The sequence below is a fragment of the Tiliqua scincoides genome, chromosome 9 (assembly GCF_035046505.1).
Source record: "Tiliqua scincoides isolate rTilSci1 chromosome 9, rTilSci1.hap2, whole genome shotgun sequence".
Lineage (NCBI taxonomy): Eukaryota > Metazoa > Chordata > Lepidosauria > Squamata > Scincidae > Tiliqua > Tiliqua scincoides.
Genome location: NC_089829.1, coordinates 47,476,655 through 47,497,654, shown reverse-complemented (window position 1 = coordinate 47,497,654; position 21,000 = coordinate 47,476,655). Strand labels below are relative to the sequence as shown.

The 21,000-nt window shown below is 46.9% G+C and overlaps 1 protein-coding gene across 2 annotated transcripts in view; it reads left to right on the top strand.

Moving 5' to 3' along the window:
- MBTPS1 (membrane bound transcription factor peptidase, site 1) overlaps window positions 1-5,954 on the top strand; it is a 57,971-nt gene extending 52,017 nt beyond the window's left edge. For both annotated transcript variants that reach the window (XM_066636903.1, XM_066636904.1), the window contains exons 20-23: window positions 1,634-1,765; window positions 2,730-2,856; window positions 3,823-3,953; window positions 5,112-5,954. In XM_066636903.1, coding sequence (XP_066493000.1) covers window positions 1,634-1,765; window positions 2,730-2,856; window positions 3,823-3,953; window positions 5,112-5,305 — 584 coding nt within the window. In that variant the 3' untranslated portion in view covers window positions 5,306-5,954. The remainder of the gene's footprint in view (window positions 1-1,633; window positions 1,766-2,729; window positions 2,857-3,822; window positions 3,954-5,111) is intronic.
- Window positions 5,955-21,000: the final 15,046 nt, after the last annotated feature.

Sequence of the window (21,000 nt, the reverse complement as noted above, 5' to 3'; positions counted from 1 at the left end):
TCATGATTTATTGCAAACAATGCTTTTGCTGCCATGTGTGAACTGAGTTGAGAAGCACTTGTAAGCTGAAGAGTGAGTAACAGTTCAGTGCCTTCTCCAGAGCTCTCTGGGACAAAGTAGTAAACAGGACTGGGACACAGCTGGGGAAAAGGGTGAGCAGGCTTCTTTCTCTAGACCAGCTGTTTTCAGCCACTGTGCTGTGGCACACTGGTGTGCCGCAAGTGGTCCTCAGGTGTTGTCACAGGAATTTGAGGGAAAGTCATTTATTAATAGAGCCAATGGGAGATGTGAGCCCGCACTGGCAGCATGGTGTCAATTGCCAAAAACCTGGTGGTGTGCCTTGACCATTTTAGTGCCTTGTCAGTGTGCTGTGAGATGAAAAAGGTTGAAAATCACTGCTCTAGGCTTTGGAGTTACCAGGTGGGCAGCCCAATCCTGAGCTGCCTGGGACGCGCAGCTGCAGCGGTGCCGAGAACGGCTCCTGCCACATCCTGCGTGCCTCAGCCTGCCGCGGGCGGTGCCTTATGGGCGGCACTGTAATGGGGCTACTCACTTTACCACCCACCTAAAGGTCAGCAGCAAGGTAAAGGCGTTCATGTAGGGCGCCGAGCCCCACATGAATGCCTTGGATCTGGTGGAGTGGAGCTCCACGGGACCCACCTCCCTCCCTCTTCCCGCCCGCCCTTTCTCCGCCTCCCGCCTCCCCGTCACGCCTCCTCTCCACCCTCTGCCTGCCTCCCCCCTCCCCGGAATGTATCTTCCCCTCCCCCCTCCCTGCCCCCGCTTACCATGCCACGGCTTAGCGGTCCATGAGACCGCCGAGCAGCGGAGGACGTGCGCCCACCTGGCGCTAATCCCGTGCCACCCAGTGCTGGGCTAACACAGGCATCCGCCTGGCGGTAAACCTCGCAGTCGTGCCTTACGGCACATTTGCAACAGTGCGTTCCGGTGGAAAGTCGGAGTGCCAAGTTCAGGATTGGGCTCTGAGTCCTAACTTCCCTGGCCTACCTGGATGGCATGTTTTTCCTTTCTCTCATATAAATGAATGGATGTCACTCATTCCTACGTGGAAGCACAAAGTCTCACAAATGGAGACACCTTTGCAGAGGATCACAGAGGTATTGTGATCAATACTGTGGCCAACCACCACTAGCAGTGGCAGTGGTCTAAGCAGGTAGGAAACAAAAGAGTAGGGGAGCAGCGTTGGGGAAGATGGCTGACACTTTCCATCCATACCTGCCCTTGGCCTTTGAACTTGGTGGACATCTAGCTAGTTTTAATGATCACGCTTGTGTATTTAAGGTCAGTTTGTACTGAGCAGCATAGTGCTTTGGTTCTCCAGTTCCCAATGAAATGTGGAAGTTCATCTTGGCTGCCTTAGTTGGTCCATGGGAGAAAAGACATGAGCACTCAGCATTTTCAGTTCTCCTTTCTCTTTGCACTGCTGCTGCCTCTCACTTCAGCGGCTGATGCTCAGATCAGAGTCCAGGAGATGATAGTGAGATTCCCTCCAAAAGGAGAATTACAGCACATAGCTGAAAGTTCACAGTTGGCTCGGTTTGGCCAGGGCACAAGACGGAAATATCCAAGCAGCCACATTGTTGATTGTTAAATATATATTCTTGAATCTCAGATTGCTTTTGGCTACTTGATTCTCTTCTTCAATACACATCTTACGGAGTGATGCCACCAAGCCTCAGCCATTCAGAAAATAGACAGCGGCCGCCTACAGGTGCAGGCTATCCTCTGCCGGAGCGAATGGAAGGTATTGCGTTTTGATTGGGACTAATCAAAGGGGGTGAGAAAACGACCCCCAGTGTTCTGCTGTTGAATGTCTTGATGTCTTTGGTTGGGGATTAAGATGGAAGGGTTAGGCCATTCTGAGGCAAATAGAAGTACATAAGAACATAAGAAGAGCCTTGCTAGATCAGGCCAAGACACCATCTATTCCAGCTTAACCCATTTCTGCCCAGCCCACAGGTGTACACAATTGATCCCTGTTGCGTATATGCAGTGTTGGCAGAAATGGCTGAATATATCTTACAGTGGACCCCCAGGTTTCTTTAGGAGCACATAAGACAACAAGATACCTGTGTCCTGATGCTACTGGAAATCAAAGAGACTATCTCTAAAAGTCAGAGATTGCATATAGTTATCACTGCTAGTAACTTGTGAAATAAGAACATAAAAAGAGCTCCGCTGGATCAGGCAAAAGGCCCATCTAATCCAGCTTCCTGTATCTCACAGTGGCCCACCAAATGCTTCAGGAACCACAAAAGACAAAAAGATGGATCCTTCCTCCTTAAATCTGTCCAGTCCCCTTCTAAAGGCTTCTAGGCCGGGTGCCATCACCATAACCAGTAGAATCTGGGATAAAAAAAGATAAAAGGAGAGGGGGAGGGGACATATTCCTGGATACCTGCTCCAATCGCCTCTATTAACCAACACTGTCTTTACATTGACCTCTTTTGTGGGAGGTGTTGTTGGAACATGCAGATCCATTTCTGAACTCTAGGCTGAGGATGAGAGAGAACTTCCTCAGGTCACTTGCTTCTGGCCTGAAGTTTAGTTCACACAACCCCTCCCCCCCCCCTCCTGTCCTCCTCCATCTGTGAAATTCTCAGGGCAGGGAAGAACTCCTGCCAGTTGGTCTTAGAAAGAGTGCAGGCAGTGGACAGGGAAACCTCTGTTAGAGACTGCAGTGTAATTGTCTCTCTCTGGAATTGCAGGTAACCACCTTCATCGGTATTCCAAAGTGCTTGAGGCTCACCTTGGTGACCCCAAGCCCCGCTCTCTGCCAGCCTGTCCTCACTTGTCTTGGGCCAAGCCACAGCCTGTGAACGAAACAGCACCCAGGTTGCAATTTTTGATTTTGCCTAACAACTCACAGCAATAAAGAATCTAAGCAGGGGGGCGGGGGGGTTGTAAAAACGCTACACCGGTCACCCCCAAAATGACCAGCAGAGGAAGGGGGCTATGGGAATTGTCAGAGGTTGTCACAGCAGTTCATTCAATTTGGTTTGAGGTTTCTGTTTGTATTCTTTTAAATATTGTGAATTGCGATCAATTTCATGGAAAAATCAGTGGGTGGTTGAACTCACCTAGACCAAAGGGACAGGAACAAATGTCTTCACATACTCTCATTGTGTCCTGTGGCAGGGATTCAGCTTTCTTCTTCTGCCCCAAGACTGCTTGGTTTTTTTCCCTTCTTTAAATCTGACTTTCACAACTATGTGATAAACTTTAAAAGGCAGCTGTTTCTGAGGCCCGTATCCTAGAAGCAAAACAATGCAGAGTGCCATATTCTTGGTTCTCTGAAGGCTACTCATGATATCTAACCATGTCTGGCATTGCTCTACTCCTCTCACGCCCTTCCCTTTTCTGGCAGTGCACTGGCACTGTGACTGCTCATCCTATTCCTCCCGCGTCCTGCTGTTTCAAAAGGCAGAGGGCAAGAAACAGAATAGAAGAAAGGGTGAAGGTTTCACTCCATTCCCCGTCCTCTGCTTTTTGAAATGTCAGGGAAGGGGATTAGGAGACAAGCAGTGGCAGCATTACTTCTGGGCAAAGGGGGTGGGCATGAGGGTGCCACCTGTACCAGCCCACGGCTTCGTCTTGCCTCGTTAGCAGGCTGGCTGCGGGTACTGCAGTGGCACAAAGCTGAATCCCTGCTTGAAATCACTCACATCTTGCCCTCACCAAGAACGTGGCTGTCTGTACTCCCAACCCACTCAGCACATTTGTTTTGATTTTGTGCATTCCGAGTATTTTACCCCAATCTTGACTGAGCGTGTTCTTTTGGAATGTCTGCATTTCCTCCAGTAATCTTTGGAAACATCAGAAATTATTATCGATTGACTTGGAGAAAGTGGCTTTACCAAATTTTCGCCAGAACAGACCCCAAGTCAGGCCTTTGTCACCTGGAGAAAGTGGAGCATGGGATATTCCAGGAGGTAGGTATTGGAGGGGTGGGACACCTGTGACCTGCACGTTAGCACTATGCCCTGAACAGGGGCGAGCACATGGAGCTGTGCACAGATGTCTGAAATCTGGAAAATTTAGTTTTTTTCATCAGCTGGATTTGTCAAAATTATAATCAGTAAACATGGCTAGATATGTGAATGTCCAAGGTATCCATGCCATTGACGTATCTGGCTTTAACTTATTACCAAACTGGAGCTCAGAGAAGTATCCCTTGTCTATCCCTGTGTATCTGCCATGGAAGCCTTTGTGCTTTGCAGAGGATTTGGAGAAGTGTGGTAGGAAGCGTATCTTAGAGTGCCACCTAGTCCTGTTTCTGCACATGAACCTTGGATAAGTGGTTTTTGATCTTTTTAGATATGGAACCCACCTTTAATCCCAAACAGGAACCCCTAGCAACTTAAAACAAACAAACCCCACATATACAGTGAACCATTGATTTCAAAGAACCTCAGTTCAATGAACTTCTCTCTCTTTCTCTTTAAAAGACTCACAGATAAAAACCACAGTAGTGATGCCACTGATGCGACTCTCCTTATTCAGAGTATAACTCATGGAATTCTGGGCCACCAGTTGGCTATCAGTATTCTAAAAGACAGCCAATGCTCTCCTGCAGTTTCATAGTTTAGGGGACGATTAGTTCTCCTGGATTAGCTCCTTTTTGAGGGCCCCCAACACAGCACAGGGGCACCCCTATATCCACGAATCCCATATATGCAGATTCATTTATCCGCAAATCGAGTCCGCCCCCCACACGTATGCCCCTAGTGTGTGTCCCTTCCAGAGGCAAGGAGAGCTCTGCCCACCTCCAGAGGGTCCTCTGAGCACGACAGTAAAAAAAAAAAAAAAGTTACTTCTAGTTTCACGGAGAAACCAGAAGTGGTGTTTTTAATGCCTTATAAGGCATTAGGAGGCTTGGGGAAGCCACCCACAATACAGCTTAGGACTCACGAGGCTTTCCTTGCTTTTGGTGATGAGGGTCAAGATCTTGAGCATTGTCTAGCAATGGCCACTTAATTGAACTTAGTGACTGTGTGTAAGGTTTTATAGATAAATGTAAACTTTTGCTTCTGCATGGTTAAAAATACACTGGCTGATTGTGTTCCTGCATTCCTCCTTTTCCCATACAGGAATAATGCCTGGACGCTACAACCAGGATGTGGGAGGGACAATACCAGTCTTTGCATTCCTGGGTGCCATGGTAGTGCTGGCATTCTTTGTGGTGCAGATCAAAGCCAAGAGCAGGCCAAAGAGACGGAAACCCCGAGTCAAACGGCCGCAAATTATACAACAGAGTCATCCACCAAAGACACCGTCTGTTTGACTACCATTGCCAAAGAAGACCTTTTCTTTGTTCACAGAATTGTGATTGTTATCAACGAGGATGGATTGCACTCAATGAATGACTGATGCACGCACTCTCCTCATGTTGTCTTTGGTTACTGTCAGAAACAATAACTCATTGGATCATCCTGAGATATTCTTTTAAATAGCTGAACTTGCCAAAGGCTTGAACACTATTTAAAAATAAACAGATCAGTTGCTGTGCACCCTACAAAGGGCAAAAGGACCTCTTTTTTTCTTTTAAAACTGACCAAATCTTTGCATTGGAGGCTGTTTTCTATATTTATTTTAGAATGGACAGGCAGAGGATTCTCTACAAAAGCCCTCACTTCTCTGATGGCAGAACTATTTTTTCTGAATGGAATGCAATTTTGTAATCTCTGCAAAGTGGAATGCAGCTTGTACCCATCCTCCTGAATGGATGAGAGAGAAACCGATACTTTGAAGGAACGGGGACAAATCATTGCAGCATAATCCTTCCATTTATTTTTATAAAGCAACTTACCATGAGGTTTTGTAACTTTTCGGCATGATTTCACCACTATTGGTGGAGAAAATTTTTCAATAAATACATTATCTATATTGAAGGTGAAACAAAAATACACAATTTTTTCCCTTCCCACACATTGGAAGTCTTGACTAGATTATTGTAGACCATCTAAATAGCACTTGTGCAATTCCTTCTTTGGGGCGGAGGGGCTTTGCACTCAAGTCCTTAATGTGCGACTGCTTTCGAACTTCTGTGCACAGTCTAGCAAAAGTTAGACATCGCTAAGTTCTGTCAAAATCAGTAAGATTTCAGTTTGATATTTAGAGAATGTCCTCTTGTCCATCATCACCAACCAAATGAGGAAGAGAAGCACAGGGCCCTCTCCGACTGATATTAGTGTGAATGGGCAGTCAGTCCTACAGGGGAATCCGGATTTTCTGGGCATGACTGAAGAGCCCCTTTATGTGGCTACCACTGCTTACGACCTTTGTTCCCTCTCCATCTGGCTGCATGTAAAAACTTCTTACCCACGTGGTGTGTCTTTGTTCACTTTACCTACTACGCAAGTGAATCATTTTCTTACCAGTTTTGTGTTAAGTAAACACACAAGCTAAAACCAACTTCAGAGTTGGAAGGTTTTACATGTTCCAAGAGCAATGTGGGAAGAATTACCTAAGTTCAGCGGCAACAGCTGTGTCCATAAAAGTAGACTTAAATGAGGTTTAAGATCAACAGTCATTTGGCATAGTGGTACATACAGTCCCAGTGGTACCCAGTGGTACATACAGTCCCAGTAAAATCTTCTGTGTGTACCAAGCAGTATTCAAACATGTGACATGTGTACCAACACAGCAGCTTTTCTTAGACTATACCACTTCAGATTGCAAGCAGGGTGGAGGGTGCTGCATAGTTTCACACTTTCATTTATTGGAAAGATTGTAGCTTTCTACAAAACGCTCATTTCCAGTGAACAGAATATTTTCTACACAGGTAGCATTCCCCATGTTCATATCCCCGTTACACTGGAATTAAGTTTGAGCCACCCAGTCGCGTTTGATGCACATGTGGGTTCTGGGTGCTTGGGCACCGCACGCAACAGTGGCACTTTTCAAAGGACTCTGGTGGGAGTGCTGCCTCCCAACCCACTGCGTGTCCCTGAAACAAACTGTTTCTCGTCTGTGTGGGCCTAGAATTGTCCAAGGAAGTTATGTGGGCTGGATCACTCGCACGGATTTCTGCTGCAAGACTGAGGCTACATCCTCTGGTTCGCTTCCATGCCTATCTCATCCTGGAACATGGCTCTGAAAGAGCTAATAGCAAATGCTTTTTGCTTGCACTTGTGGCTGGTGCAGATGCATATGTGGGCCTGGGTCTGAGTGGGAGTTCTACCATAAAGTACTGGAGTTGGGTAAGAAAGTGGGTAGAAACCACCACCCCCACCCCCACACACAAACAAACAGCTGTAAGGATGATCTCATTGCTTTGATTGCTCACCCTCTTCAATATAACCTGCAGTTGCTGGGGTCCCTGGTGGCTAAGAAGAGCTGTAATGGGGGGGGGGAGGGAAAGAGACATGGGACAACAGCACAACTCTTCCAACTAGGCATGTGGGATTTGTAAAGGTAGAGGGGAATGGAGCAGAAGAGGAGAGGGAGTGGTAGGCTAGAGTGTCTCCTGGTCCATCCTTCTGCTTCCTGTCTTTCTTTTCAAATGCAGTGAGTGTGGGAGACCTAGCTCTTACTGCTGTTGCTACACTGCGACGTAAGGGGAGGGAGTCCTGGTGTTTTGCTTTAGGAACTGCAGATTCTGAGCTGGTCCTGGCATGTCAAATAGCAACCTGTGGAAAAATATCTTAATCCTCCTCTTCTCCCCCCCCCCCCCGCTTCTGAAGGTGACAACCACCTGGTTCTTTAGGGAACCTGCATAGACAGTGCATTCTAAGCTTGCACTTAAAAGTGGGGCAATGCCATTAACTTCTCCCCCACCCCAAGTTCCAGATTTTCTTCCAACAAATGTCTCCCAAGTTGGGGTTGATATAAAGATTTCTGGCAACGAACCTCAAGGTTTAAACACTCGCACAATTTTAAAACCAGCCTAGAGGTTTAGAAAAGACTTCTATGCAATTGGCAAAATAGCAATTATCTGGATTAACTAGCACCGCTCTAAGGCTGTGATCTTGTGCCTACACTGGACCTTTCCAAAAGTTCCAAGGCAGGCTGAGCTTCTACAGGTGCTTAGCTGTGCTAATGAGAGAGGCCAGGCAGAGAGTGGATTTCACCTGCTCAATATTCCCCTAATTCCAGAGCTCATAACATGCCTGAAGGCATTTTTTTCTCTTTTGGGAAGAGGGATCACCATGTTGTGAAGTCTCCCACACTGTTTGGCTGAAAACCCAATCCCTACACCCTATCTTCAGTTGCCAGGTCTGCAAGGGATGGAGCCAAGCTAATCAAGGATTAGGCTGGCAAGCAGCTAATGCTGGAGGTTCTTAAACTATAACGATACCCCAGTGTCCACAAACAGCATGAGGACAGAAAAGAGGAGTGGTTAGGAAAATGAGAGACTTTGGGTGCACTGAGCAAGAGTGAATATTATTCCTTAGAGCCTGCCTAGAGAGGCCAACCTAGTGCCCACCCCACTCCCACCATACTGTTTCAAATACATGCTGGGATTAGTGTCAAAGTACCATTCTTCTCTGTGGAGGCTGTTTCAAGGGTGCTTCTTGGCAGATCTGGAGACATTAACATGGGTATAGTTGCCGCTTTCTGTATATTGTAATAGAACTATTTGATAACTTTGTTCCTATGTGCATTTTCTTCTGTGCTGCTATGTGTTGTCTGTACCTTTTGAATGGTCATTGTGCTGAGATGGGGATTACTTTATGGGTAGCTACTCTGGAAGTGAGTTTAGCACATAGAAAAATTTGGTTTGCAAGAAGAGAGAGAACCTTATTTTTAGGGCTCTGGTTTTGCCTTCAAGTACTGTGTTGCAGCTGAATGCAACAGTGGGCTCCTGTCAAAAGTATTACATGCTGGGAAATGTGAAATCTCTGATCTTTGTGTGCGTGAGTTATCGCTTGAAGTTGTAATGACTGACTGTCTCAATGTGCATGTGTGACCTTGTTGTAGCTACAAGTCATGATGTCCAGATGGAAACTCCATGTGCAGGAACAGTATAACTCTCAACACCAGTGTGGGGAAGCAATACCAGGAGAGAGACAGAGCTGTTGTCTTCACACTTTGCTGCTGAGCTGAGTTAGACACTGTGGGAAGTGGGATGCTTGACTTAAATCAGTCCAGTCTGATCCAGCAGAACTTTGCTTCTAAAATGTAGGATTTTTGAGTTTTCCTTGATTGCTCTTTTCAATGCTTCCATCTCAGTATTGGATAGATGTCCTCTGTCCTGTAGACACAGAGATGAATATGATTTTATATGGGTTTTCATGATGGGATGATAAAATGGCCATTTTTACAAAGGTCTGTAAAGAGAGAAGGCTTATATATACAGTTATGGGAGGGGGTGGACGGACAAACAGACTGTAGTGTAGCCTGTGTGCTGTGCAGAGAGACCTTTTGTAACCTCCTGCAGAGAGGTCTGTCAGTGAGGGCAAAGCAAACCAGTGTCAGGTTGGGTAGAGATTTCCTTCACATACATTGTTTCCTGCTGTGGCACTCTGCCTTTCTGTAAAGGAGCAATAGCAACTAGTTACTCATATGGGAGTTATACCTGGCTGACTGAGGGCCTTCCTGGCCAGGCTGACCCCTGAATCCTCACTGGTGGCAGTCATAGGATCCAATGTGCCATCCTGGGGCGGGGGGGTACAGCATAAGGGGGCTCAGTGATTTGTCCTAGTACCCCAACAAACTGATGTTGGCACTGTCTGGCTGTATCAGCTCTGGAGTGTTGCATTAGGACCGTCAACTCTGACTATAGCTATTCCTGGAGATTTTAATTTTCCCAACATAATATAATGCTGAAAATCCTTGGAAGCCCTCCAGAATTGCTTTCAGTGGTCACCTGGAGGTTGACATTGAGTCCTGGAGGCTCCAGGCCAATCCTGGAGGGCTGGCAACTCAATGTGTTATGTTTTTCTTATTGTGAAAGTGGCAAGATCTTTCATGTACACATGCAGTTATCAAGCCACCATGAAACTCCCATGGAGGGTAAGCCTAATAACTGTTCATGACTAAATGAAAATTCCCATATTGTACCCTGGAGTATCAAATGCCAGGGAAACACATGGGAAGGTTGTGCCTGTCTTCCAGGCTGCTTTGTCAGCTTCCCAGAACCATTGGCTAGCTACTATGAGACTGCTGACTTTAATGGATCCCATGCCTGAGCCAAGGTGGTACAAGTTCCCTAAGAAGAGCACTGCTGGATCAAGTCCAAAACCCCACTAGCTGCCAACCAAAAGTATTTGTGGAATATTCACAACCCGGAAATGCATTGCCTCTCTCCTGCTCTTGTTCCCTGCTCTTGAAGTTGTGCAGGAGATCTGTGACTGGAGATCTGTCCTTTTAGTGAATTGCTGCCGTGAGGTGGGTGGGTGATTCAGGACTGCCAAGATCAAACTGGCAGGCCCTGATGGCATTTCATTAAAACCCTTCGCAGAACAGCAGGTCAAATTGATGTGGAGAAGTACCCTCCCCCCCCAAATCAACCTTTGATTTCAGTCTTCTCCGATTCTGAACTCCATACATTCCTTAACCAAGAGCCCTGCAGTGTCTTCCTCCCACCTACATTTATTTTTGTATATTTCAGATTGCAAGGTATACTTTGTGTTGTTTACCCCAGTTGCATTGCAGATGAAATGGAAATTAATGTGCATCTGTTCATTTTTCTGCCGACCAGAAGTTTTGCTGTTGTCGACTCTGTTGTGTGTAGCCGCTGTGTTATACTCTACTGCTAGAGGGAAATACTTCATGAGTACTTTGGCCACAATGTCAGATTATCCCAGTCCAGACAATTTCCAATATATGCCCTGTACTAATTCTATGCCGGAGGTTTGTTCAGAAGTCAGAAAGTGCGTAAATCAAAACAGCTGGCTCTTGGTGGCCCAGCGCTCCTGTACCTGTGCAAAAGCACCATAGTGGAGGAGCCAGAGCATGTCTATAACTTGGCAGTTGGTAACATGGAGAAATCTTTCCCTGAATCTGGGTATTCCAATATTCGATAAACAAATGACACAATCCTATTCATGTTTACCAAAGTAAGACCCATTATGTTAAATGGGGCTTACACCTAGGTAACTGTGGGATTGCAGCCAAAATCGATTTATGCACAAATCTGTCTGGTTTAATAATTTTTGAATGGAGTTGAACTAAAAATACAAATTCTCAGGAGCAATTAAGCAAGCTAACCTTATTGGTGAATTAGGCATCTTTCAACCACATGCATCTTAGCAGTGGCAAAGAGAGAGAGGGAGTTGCTTTCAGACCATGATTTTTATGTAGCCAAACAAGACATTTGATCCAAGAATAGTAAGATTATTACCTGTCATTTTCTTTATTTACTAACAAACCATCTTTCCAAAAATCAATAGGTATAGTTGAAAAATAAGATGACAAAACATCTCAGAAACTTGACATCTGACTCCAACAACTGTTATGACAGGATGCAGGTCTCTTGTTATCTATTGTGCTCCCTGGGACATTTGGTGGGCCACTGTGAGATACAGGAAGCTGGACTAGATGGGCCTATGGCCTGATCCAGCAGGGCTATTCTTGAGTTTTTATGACTAATAGATGGTTTTAAGTGAGAAGGTATAAGGTGCTGTACTGCATATAGATTCTGACAGTGTTTTTAATATAATCTGTATCTTTGGGATTATCTTGTTACCTATTGGCTTATATATAGAATTGCCTCCTAAATTTCTCTTCTATGAATGGAAAAGCTATGAATGACTAATAATGCTGTTGTACAAATGGATGGTAAGGCCACACCCGTATTGTGTCCAGTCCTGGTGGCCACATCTCAAAAATGATATAGTGGAAATGGAAAAGGTGTAGAAGAGAGTGACTAAAATAACTACTGGGCTGGGGCACCTTCCTTATGAGGAAAGGCTATGGCGTTTGGGCCTCTTCAGCCTAGAAAAGAGACGCCTGAGGGGGAACATGACTGAGACATACAAAATTATGCAGGGGATGGACAGAGTGGATAGGGAGATGCTCTTTACACTGTCACATAACACCAGAACCAAGGGACATCCACTAAAATTGAGTGTTGGGAGAGTTAGGATAGACAAAAGAAAATATTTCTTTACCCAGCGTGTAATTAGTCTGTGGAACCCCCTGCCACAGGAAGTGGTGATGGCATCTCACCTAGGTGCATTTAAGAGGGAACTAGACAAATTTCTGGAGAAAAAGTCTATCACAGGTTAAAGTCATGGTAGGTATGTGCAGGCTCCTGATTTTAGAAGTAGGCTACTTCAGAGTGTCAGATGCAGGGGAGGACACCAGGACACAGGTTGTGTCTGGTTGTCTTGTGTGTTCCCTGAAGCACTTGGTAGGCCAATGTGAAATACAGGAAGCTGGACTAGATGGGCCTTTGGCCTGATCCAGCAGGGCTCTTATGTTGTTATGGAAGAAATTTTTGTTCTCTGTGCCCCATACAGTCCTATTCATGGTGGGGGGGGGAGGGGGAACCTCTTGGAACAGATTATTGACAGGCACAGAGGATCCTGTGACAAAGAAGTGGCAGAGAAATGTGCTTCTGCAAGTTTTCCTTCTGCATGTTATCTAATCTAGTGTGATGCTCCTCATTCCTTCTGTCTGGTGTCGGTGCATGTACCATTAACCTCTGTGCATATTCACATTCTGAAACCCATACCTGGAGCAAGGAATCTGAATTTTTGTCTACTTACTTGATGCAGATTCAACAGCCTTTTAGATAATGACTCAGTTTCTTCTATGGTTCACGAAAGAAACCAAACTAATTAATAGTATAGTTGGCAACCTTCAGTCTCGAAAGACTATGGTATCGCGCTCTGAAAGGTGGTTCTGGAACAGCGTCTAGTGTGGCTGAAAAGGCCGATTCGGGAGTGACAATCCCTTCCACACTGGGAGCAAGTGCAGTCTGTCCCTGGTCTGTCTCCCTGGCTATGGGCCTTCCTTCTTTGCCTCTTTGCCTCAGTCTGTTGGCCAAGTGTCTCTTCAAACTGGGAAAGGCCATGCTGCACCGCCTGCCTCCAAGCGGGCCGCTCAGAGGCCAGGGTTTCCCACTTGTTGAGGTCCACTCCTAAGGCCTTCATGCCTGGTGCATCTTTTGAAGGTCAACCTATGAACCTATAGTTTATATTCTCATCACTATGTAAATTCAGAAGACCCAAACCGAGGTACATTTTACTAACATAGTCAGGGGTTTTTTGGGGGAGAGGAGCTGTGGTGGTGGAATCTCTTCTTCCACCAACAAGTGACACTGGCACGTTAACCAATTTTCCAGATAGATTGACCAAGGATCAAAGGAAGGTCAAAGGACTTGCCAAAGGTTACTCAGCAAGTCGTTGGTTCAGTCAGGATTACAATAGAGGTTAAACAGCTTAGCAGAGGCAAAAGATACCTCAGGAAATAATTTCTAATCAGGCCGACATGCCACATACCAAGTTTCCCCTTGATGCAATTATAAATAACAGATAGGGAAAGCTCATTCTCAGAGAGTTGGGTTGGAAAGGTACAATTTTAGTCTTTTTCAATCTGTCGAAAGATTTGCCTGTACTTGGAAACACATCTTTAAAAAAAACCACTATGCAAAATGTGGTCGCACAACCAGACTTCAGTCAGCTCCTTCAGATCCATTCCAAAAACAGCACCACAATTATAGAACCAAAACTAGAAAATGCCTCCTAAGGCGACTTGCTGAATTAGGAAGTTGTAAAGTGGGTCTAGTAGGCAAAGAAAATGGGGAGCATGAGTGAGGAATGCAGAGAAGATGAGGCAATGACAGGCCTTATCCTGTCTGTGATGCTTATTCCAGTGGCGGACTGGCAGGGGCTCCTTCATCTGGCTGGTGCTCCTTCCCTGCAGTGGGAGAGGAGAGAGGTCCAGTTCTCTGTATGTTCCAGTGGCCCACTAGATGTTTTAGGGAACACTCAACAAGATACCCATGTTCTGTTGCCACTCTCTTGCATCTGGTATTCAGAGTGAGTCTGCCTCTAAAACCCAGAGGTTGCATTTACCCATCATGGCTCATAGCCTGTGATGCTTTATCTCCATAAATCTGTCCGATCTCCTTTTAGAGGAATCTAGGCCAGGTGCCATCACAATATCCTAAGCTAAGAGTTCCACAGATTCAAATGCTGCCCCCCCTCTTACCAGGTGTGGTGCCAGCCTCTATTCCTTCAGCACTAGCCTGCTATTCTTCTCTGCTTTGTGCCCTTTATTGATTAAAGTGAGCAATGAAAGGACTCCCCCCCCCTTTTTTAAGGCTCTGCTAATCGGGCAGCAGATGAATCTTCTCACTGTGTCCATAATGAAAGATTAGAGACCATTCCAGATCCTTTGAAAAACCAGAACAAAATTTTATCAAAGTGCGCCAGCCGGCACTAGGCCTTGCCCATTGGCTGAGCATCTCTTTCACAGCTCAGTGGCTAATTTCTAAATCACCCAAGTCAATTATGTCTGCATTCTTTTGCAGGCAGCTAATGATGATGGGGGCCTAAAAGGACACTTTAAATGGTTAGGAACACCTTCGGTTCCAAAGATATAATTGGGATGACAGACACAATTAGCCATTCATAATTCCTTATAGCAGCTGATTAAAGTCTCTTTATCCTGCTTACCAAGATCAAAAGGTCACATAGTTGGGCATGAATTAAGACAGTCAAGCTGTTTTGTTGAGAGATCCTTGAGTAGAAGGAGCCTTTCTTGTGCAAAATCATGCCCTTTTAGTCCAGATAAAATTAATCCCGGATCACCACTGTCTCCTGGCTCTTGGTTGACAGATAACATCTGAGGTTTTCTCATACTTAACATCTCCATTTTGTAACACCCTCCCCCTTGATTTACAAACTGGAAACTTTCCAGCAAGGCCTGAAGACATTTCTTTTTAGACAAGCCTTCTGAGTTCTCGGTCTTTTTAACATCTTTTCTTTAACATCTGGTTTTTTACAGGCTTGGGGCTTTTATAAAATTGCTGCTGTTTCTCCTTATATTGTATTAATGTCTGATGTATTAATGTTTTGTATTTTTATTCATAAGCAGCCTTGGGTCCCTTTGGAGAGAAGGCGGGACAGAAAGGCAGTACATAAGTAATAAAATAAAATCCCAAGTACACATGGACAAGCAGCACAATCCTATTCCTGGTGGCACTGGTGGGTGCAGCAGCCCCAAAATGGCTATGGCAGTATTCAGTGGCACCAACAGAAGTCTCCCTGGGGGAAGGGAGCTTCCATCCACTTCCCCTGAGGAAAGCCCCAAGCCCTGCAACGGAGCTTCTCAAGTCTGCACTGCCTATTCTGCTGGTGCAGACAAGAGAAGCTCCATGGCGGACTTTGCAGCCTGACAGGGAGGACAGGATACAGCGAGGCAGGGCTCTGCCAGTCCCACCCTGGTTCCTCCTCCCACCCTGAAATGGCTCCCTGTCCTTACCACCACCTGGAGCTCTTCCCTTGCTCTAGACAGGGTCCATCCAGTGCTTGACTCAGCACTGACTGGTGCTGGGCCAGCACTCCCTACACGGAGGGTGTCGTAAACATGCTTTATGGCATGTTTATAACACCCTGTGGCAGCACTGGAGCTCAGCGCCGGCAATCAGAGCTCTTAGGATTGGACTCCTAATCTGTATGTGGGCATCACCCATAGGTGACTTCCTATATGCACCAATCATTGCTGGAGATTCTCCTCTAGGTGCTTTGGCCTTATGAGGCGCGCTGAGCATCCCCTAGGAGTGGGACCTGCTCAGGCATGTGATGAGAGGCCACACCTATGCCTGGCAGTGCCCCCTTGTCCCCAGTGAAAGCCAGGCCTGTGGTCTCACCCAGTAAATAGCCCTGTGGTTTAGATTTCAGCTGGTGATGGTGGGGGATTTCTGCCTGATCCTTTGGCCTCTGGAGTCCCTCAGAAGTCTCTCTGTACTCTTTAATATATAAAACTGGAGGTTTCAAACTCCCGGTTTGGAGTTGAAGTCATCAATATGCAGATGACAGCCAGTTCTAGCTCTCTTTCTTCGTCTATTAGGGAGACTGGGAATATTCTGAATCGGTGTTCAGAGTACTTAATAGACTGGATGAAGGCAAACAAGCTGCAGTTCAGTCCAGGCAAGATAGAGGTGCTGTGGTCAGGAGAGCTGTCCACAGGAAGGGTGGAGTGAAGGCTGGTTCTGAATGTGCTCCCTGAAGAGAGCAGGACTGCAGCTTGGGGGTTCTCCTGGTTCACCGAACCCAGTGAAGGCAGCATGGCAGTTGCCCCATGTTAAGGTTTAAGGGGGGCTTGTATAAAATTAAAAGAGGATTGGTGTAGGTTCCCAGTCTTGATCCAATATGAGCAGGTTGCAAGAACAACACTTCAACTACAGCAGAGTATTTCAGCAGTTGTATTGGTCAAGGGATATCACATATAGAGTAGTCATTTAACAGTCCAAGAGTCAGCACGGAGAGCAATCAGTTCCAGTATAACAAATCCAAATCAGTTCCAATAATACACAGTCAAAGGTTCAGTCCATAAGTCAGTAATATCACATACACACAGTAGCCAGCCTCTTCAGTCACTGGCAGCAGTCTCACAGTTACTCCATCAACTCCCCTACTGCTGCACTTGAGGCTCCTCCTGACTATCTTCATATAGTCGGCTCAGCCAATCAGTATTTGGCTTGGTCACACCCAGGGTGTGCCTGTCCCAGGTGCTTGCTGATTCTGCTGAATCATTGCTCTGCACCTGCTCCCTGAACCAACATGGAAGCTTTGGTTCTGCATCACTCAGAACTCAAGCTGACACCCCAGACTGGATGTTCGGTGGAAAGGTGTCATTCATCAGTAGGAGAGATTTCAAAACATTCACAAGTGCCTTCAGTGCGTTGCGAAATTGTTGACCAGGACATCATTCACAAGTCTGACCCAGTCGGCCTGGTACTGACTGCACAGGCATAAGCGCACAAGCTGCTGTGTGCGTCTTGTCTCAGCCACGGTACTTGTGAGCCAGTCCCACTGAACACAAGGGAACGTATCCCAAGGGGATGTGCTCAAGGGGGCAAAGCTGCATCAAAGGGGCTGTTCTGTGACATCCTGACTCACAAGCCTGGCTCTTTAAGAAATGACAAGATGGAAAACTCCACAAGGAAGGGGATGTATTTACACGAAAACTGTGGTCCTACAAATCCAAGTTGTCTGTGCCCCAACACAATGCCTGTGCCACTTCCATAAGAACAGCCCCACTGGATCAGGCCATAGGCCCATCTAGTCCAGCTTCCTGTATATCACAGCGGCCCACCAAATGCCCCAGGGAGCACACCAGATAACAAGAGACCTGCAAGGCTTCCTGGGAATTGTAGTTAAGAACATAAGAACAGCCCCACTGGATCAGGCCATAGGCCCATCTAGTCCAGCTTCCTGGATCTCACAGTTGTTGGCAACCTCCAGTCTAGAAAGACTATGGTATCGCACTCTGAAAGGTGGTTCTGGAACAGCGTCTAGTGTGGCTGAAAAGGACAATTCGGGAGTGACAATCCCTTCCACACCAGGAGCAAGTGCAGTCTGTCCCTGGTCTGTCTCCCTGGCTATGGGCCTTCCTTCTTTGCCTCTTAGCCTCAGACTGTTGGCCAAGTGTCTCTTCAAACTGGGAAAGGCCATGCTGCACAGCCTGCCTCCAAGCGGGCCGCTCAGAGGCCAGGGTTTCCCACTTGTTGAGGTCCATCCCTAAGGCCTTCAGATCCCTCTTGCAGATGTCCTTGTATCACAGCTGTGGTCTACCTGTAGGGCACTTTCCTTGCACGAGTTCTCCATAGAGGAGATCCTTTGGGATCCAGCCATCATCCATTCTCACGACATGACTGAGACAACACAGGCATCTCTGTTTCAGCAGTGCATACATGCTAGGGATTCCAGCTTGTTCCAGGACTGTGTTGTTTGGAACTTTGTCCTGCCAGGTGATGCCGAGAATGCGTCAAAGGCAGCGCATGTGGAAAGCGTTCAGTTTCCTCTGCTGTTGTGAGCAAAGAGTCCATGACTCGCTGCAGTACAGAAGCGTACTCAGGACGCAAGCTCTGTAGACCTGGATCTTGGTATGTTCCGTCGGCTTCTTGTTGGACCAGACTCTCTTTGTGAGTCTGGAAAACGTGGTAGCTGCTTTACCAATGCGTTTGTTTAGCTCGGTATAGAGAGAGAGAGTGTCGGGGATCGTTGAGCCAAGGTACACAAAGTCATGGAAACCTCCAGTTCATGCTCAGAGATTGTAATGCAGGGAGGTGAGTCCACATCCTGAACCATGACCTGGTTCTGGCAGGTATCTCACAGCAGCCCTACAATTGTCTCCATCAGCTGTTGTACTTGGTACCTGCTTCGTAATTCCCACTGGGCTGCCTCTCCAGTTACATCCCACTCCACTATTCCAGGGCTGCGTAAGGGGGGGGCAGTCCTTAGTATAGCTGTGTCACCCCAAGGAGTTTCAGCTCTCCCTGTTGGCTCAAGGCTCTGCAGCTGCAGCAAGGACCACTGGTCCCAATCCAGCACATGCTCCTTTTCTGCCCCCCCTCCCTTCATCAACTTCTCTCACAGGGCCAAATCCTAGCCAATTTTCCAGTGCAGCTGTGCCAATGGGGCATGCACTGCATTCTGTGGTGGGGGGCAGTCACAGAGGCCTCCTCAAGGTAGGGCTACATTGTGGCTACACCAGTGCTGGAAAGTTGGATAGGATTGGGCCCACTGTGTCCTCCTCTTCTCTTCCCTCCCACATTTTCCAAATGTGTCTCTCTCTCAGAATCTCTCTGCTCCTCCTCTTCCTTCCAGCCACCCCCTTTCTTTCCTCTCCCTTTTATGCCCCCAGCCCTCTTTCCTCTGCTGCGATCCGGTGGCTGCTGTCTTTGGTCCCCACTTTGATTCTTTCAGACTGCGGGTTTTGAAGTCTCCCGAGACCACAGCACAGCACTGGAGGCCTCCAAACCAAACTGCTGTGTTCTTGCACCAACTTTGTTTGGGATTTTCTTCGCTGTCCTGCTGAAGCAGGCCTTTGGAACTGCAACAGAAGGCATCTGTCTCCGGACCAGCTCAGACGGAAAGCTCTTCATGATCCATCAGCTGCTGGAGATCTTTGGCAGAGTGGGTAGTGACAGCTGCATCGTTGGCAAAGAGGAAGTCACGCAGACATTTCAGCTGGACTTTGGACTTTGCTCTCAGTCTGGAGAGGTTGAAGAGCTTTCTGTCAGATCTGGTTCGGAGATGCGTCGGTAAAGCAGCTACTACGTTTTCCAGACTCACAATGAGAGTCTGGTCCAACAAGAAGCTGACGGAACATCCCAAGATCCAGGTCTACAGAGCTTTCGTCCTGAGTACACTTCTGTACTGCAGCGAGTCATGGACTCTCTGCTCACAACAGGAGAGGAAACTGAACGCTTTCCACATGCGCTGCCTCCGACGCATTCTCGGCATCACCTGGCAGGACAAAGTTCCTAACAACACAGTCCTGGAACAAGCTGGAATCCCTAGCATGTATGCACTGCTGAAACAGAGACGCCTGCGTTGGCTCGGTCATGTTGTGAGAATGGATGATGGCCGGATCCCAAAGGATCTCCTCTATGGAGAACTCGTGCAAGGAAAGCGCCCTACAGGTAGACCACAGCTGCGATACAAGGACATCTGCAAGAGGGATCTGAAGGCCTTAGGGATGGACCTCAACAAGTGGGAAACCCTGACCTCTGAGCGGCCCGCTTGGAGGCAGGCTGTGCAGCATGGCCTTTCCCAGTTTGAAGAGACACTTGGCCAACAGTCTGAGGCTAAGAGGCAAAGAAGGAAGGCCCACAGCCAGGGAGACAGACCAGGGACAGACTGCACTTGCTCCCGGTGTGGAAGGGATTGTCACTCCCGGATTGGCCTTTTCAGCCACACTAGACGCTGTGCCAGAACCACCTTTCAGAGCGTGATACCATAGTCTTTTGAGACTGAAGGTTGCCAATATAATATATACTCTTTTTGTATAGAAAAGGCATATCCAATTTATATACCATGCATCTGCCTCATCCATTGTTCAAGTTTATCTGTTTTGTAGTTGAAGTGTCTCACCACTGTGAGAGCAGTGGTGAGACAAACGGGATGCAGGGAGGAGGGGCAAGAGAGGGGTTCCTTGATAACACCAGAACAAAAAGTACTTTTCCTCGTTGAGGGAATCACTTTTGTTTTTTCATTTCCTGTAGTTTTGGTTTTTGTTTCTTTGGAGCTCCTTTAATCTTTTGATTTTTAATGCCTGCTGACTGGGCAAAGAGGCTCCTTTTCAGTGGTCTTCCTCTTGGACTGAGCAGGGGGAGGACCAGCCCCTCTTCGCCCCAGCACAGTATCTTTTCTGGTGGCTGCGGCTGGTGTTCTGAATCTTTTCAGAGGGCGAGCCCTTTTGGGACATGAAGACATTTAACTCTTTGCTTTTCTCTGTAAACTTCTTTGTGAACATTTTTGTGGAAAGGTGGTATAACAATATTCTTAAAAAAAAATAAATCTTATTTGTGGTCATGGCTGGGGGGTGGAGAGGAACACCTTATAAATGCCCCTGACCATTGGACAGTAGAACATTTTTAGCCAAGGACGGAATGCTGCTCTCTTGCAACACTGGAGTCCCTCTTTGCAAAACACCCTTTTGCAGAATCTCCAGCGCTGGTGCTACTTTCTTGCAACTTAATTTTAACCTCTGGAGTTGAACCACTAATTACATTAAGCGGCTGCTTGTGGCAGGGAATTGCCCCCTCAAACTGGGCTTATTTTCAGCCTTTGCATTTGGATGCTGGATGGATTTTTGCATTCTTCTGGCCCTGCTGGTGAGAAATCTACCTTACAATTTCCTTCCCTGCTGGGAAAGGCCTGTGATTGGGGAGGAAAGAAAGCTCTCCTTCCCAGGTGGAATGAATCAGCCCTTTGAACTGCCTTCAGCTGCAGAGAGAAAACTGAAGTGACCCCACTAAGGCTCACAGGAGGAATCAGTTAACCTTTGAGTGCCACTTTAGTCTGCTCAGTTTCAAGACAACAGTAAAGACTTTTTCCTCCTCTCCTTTCAGAC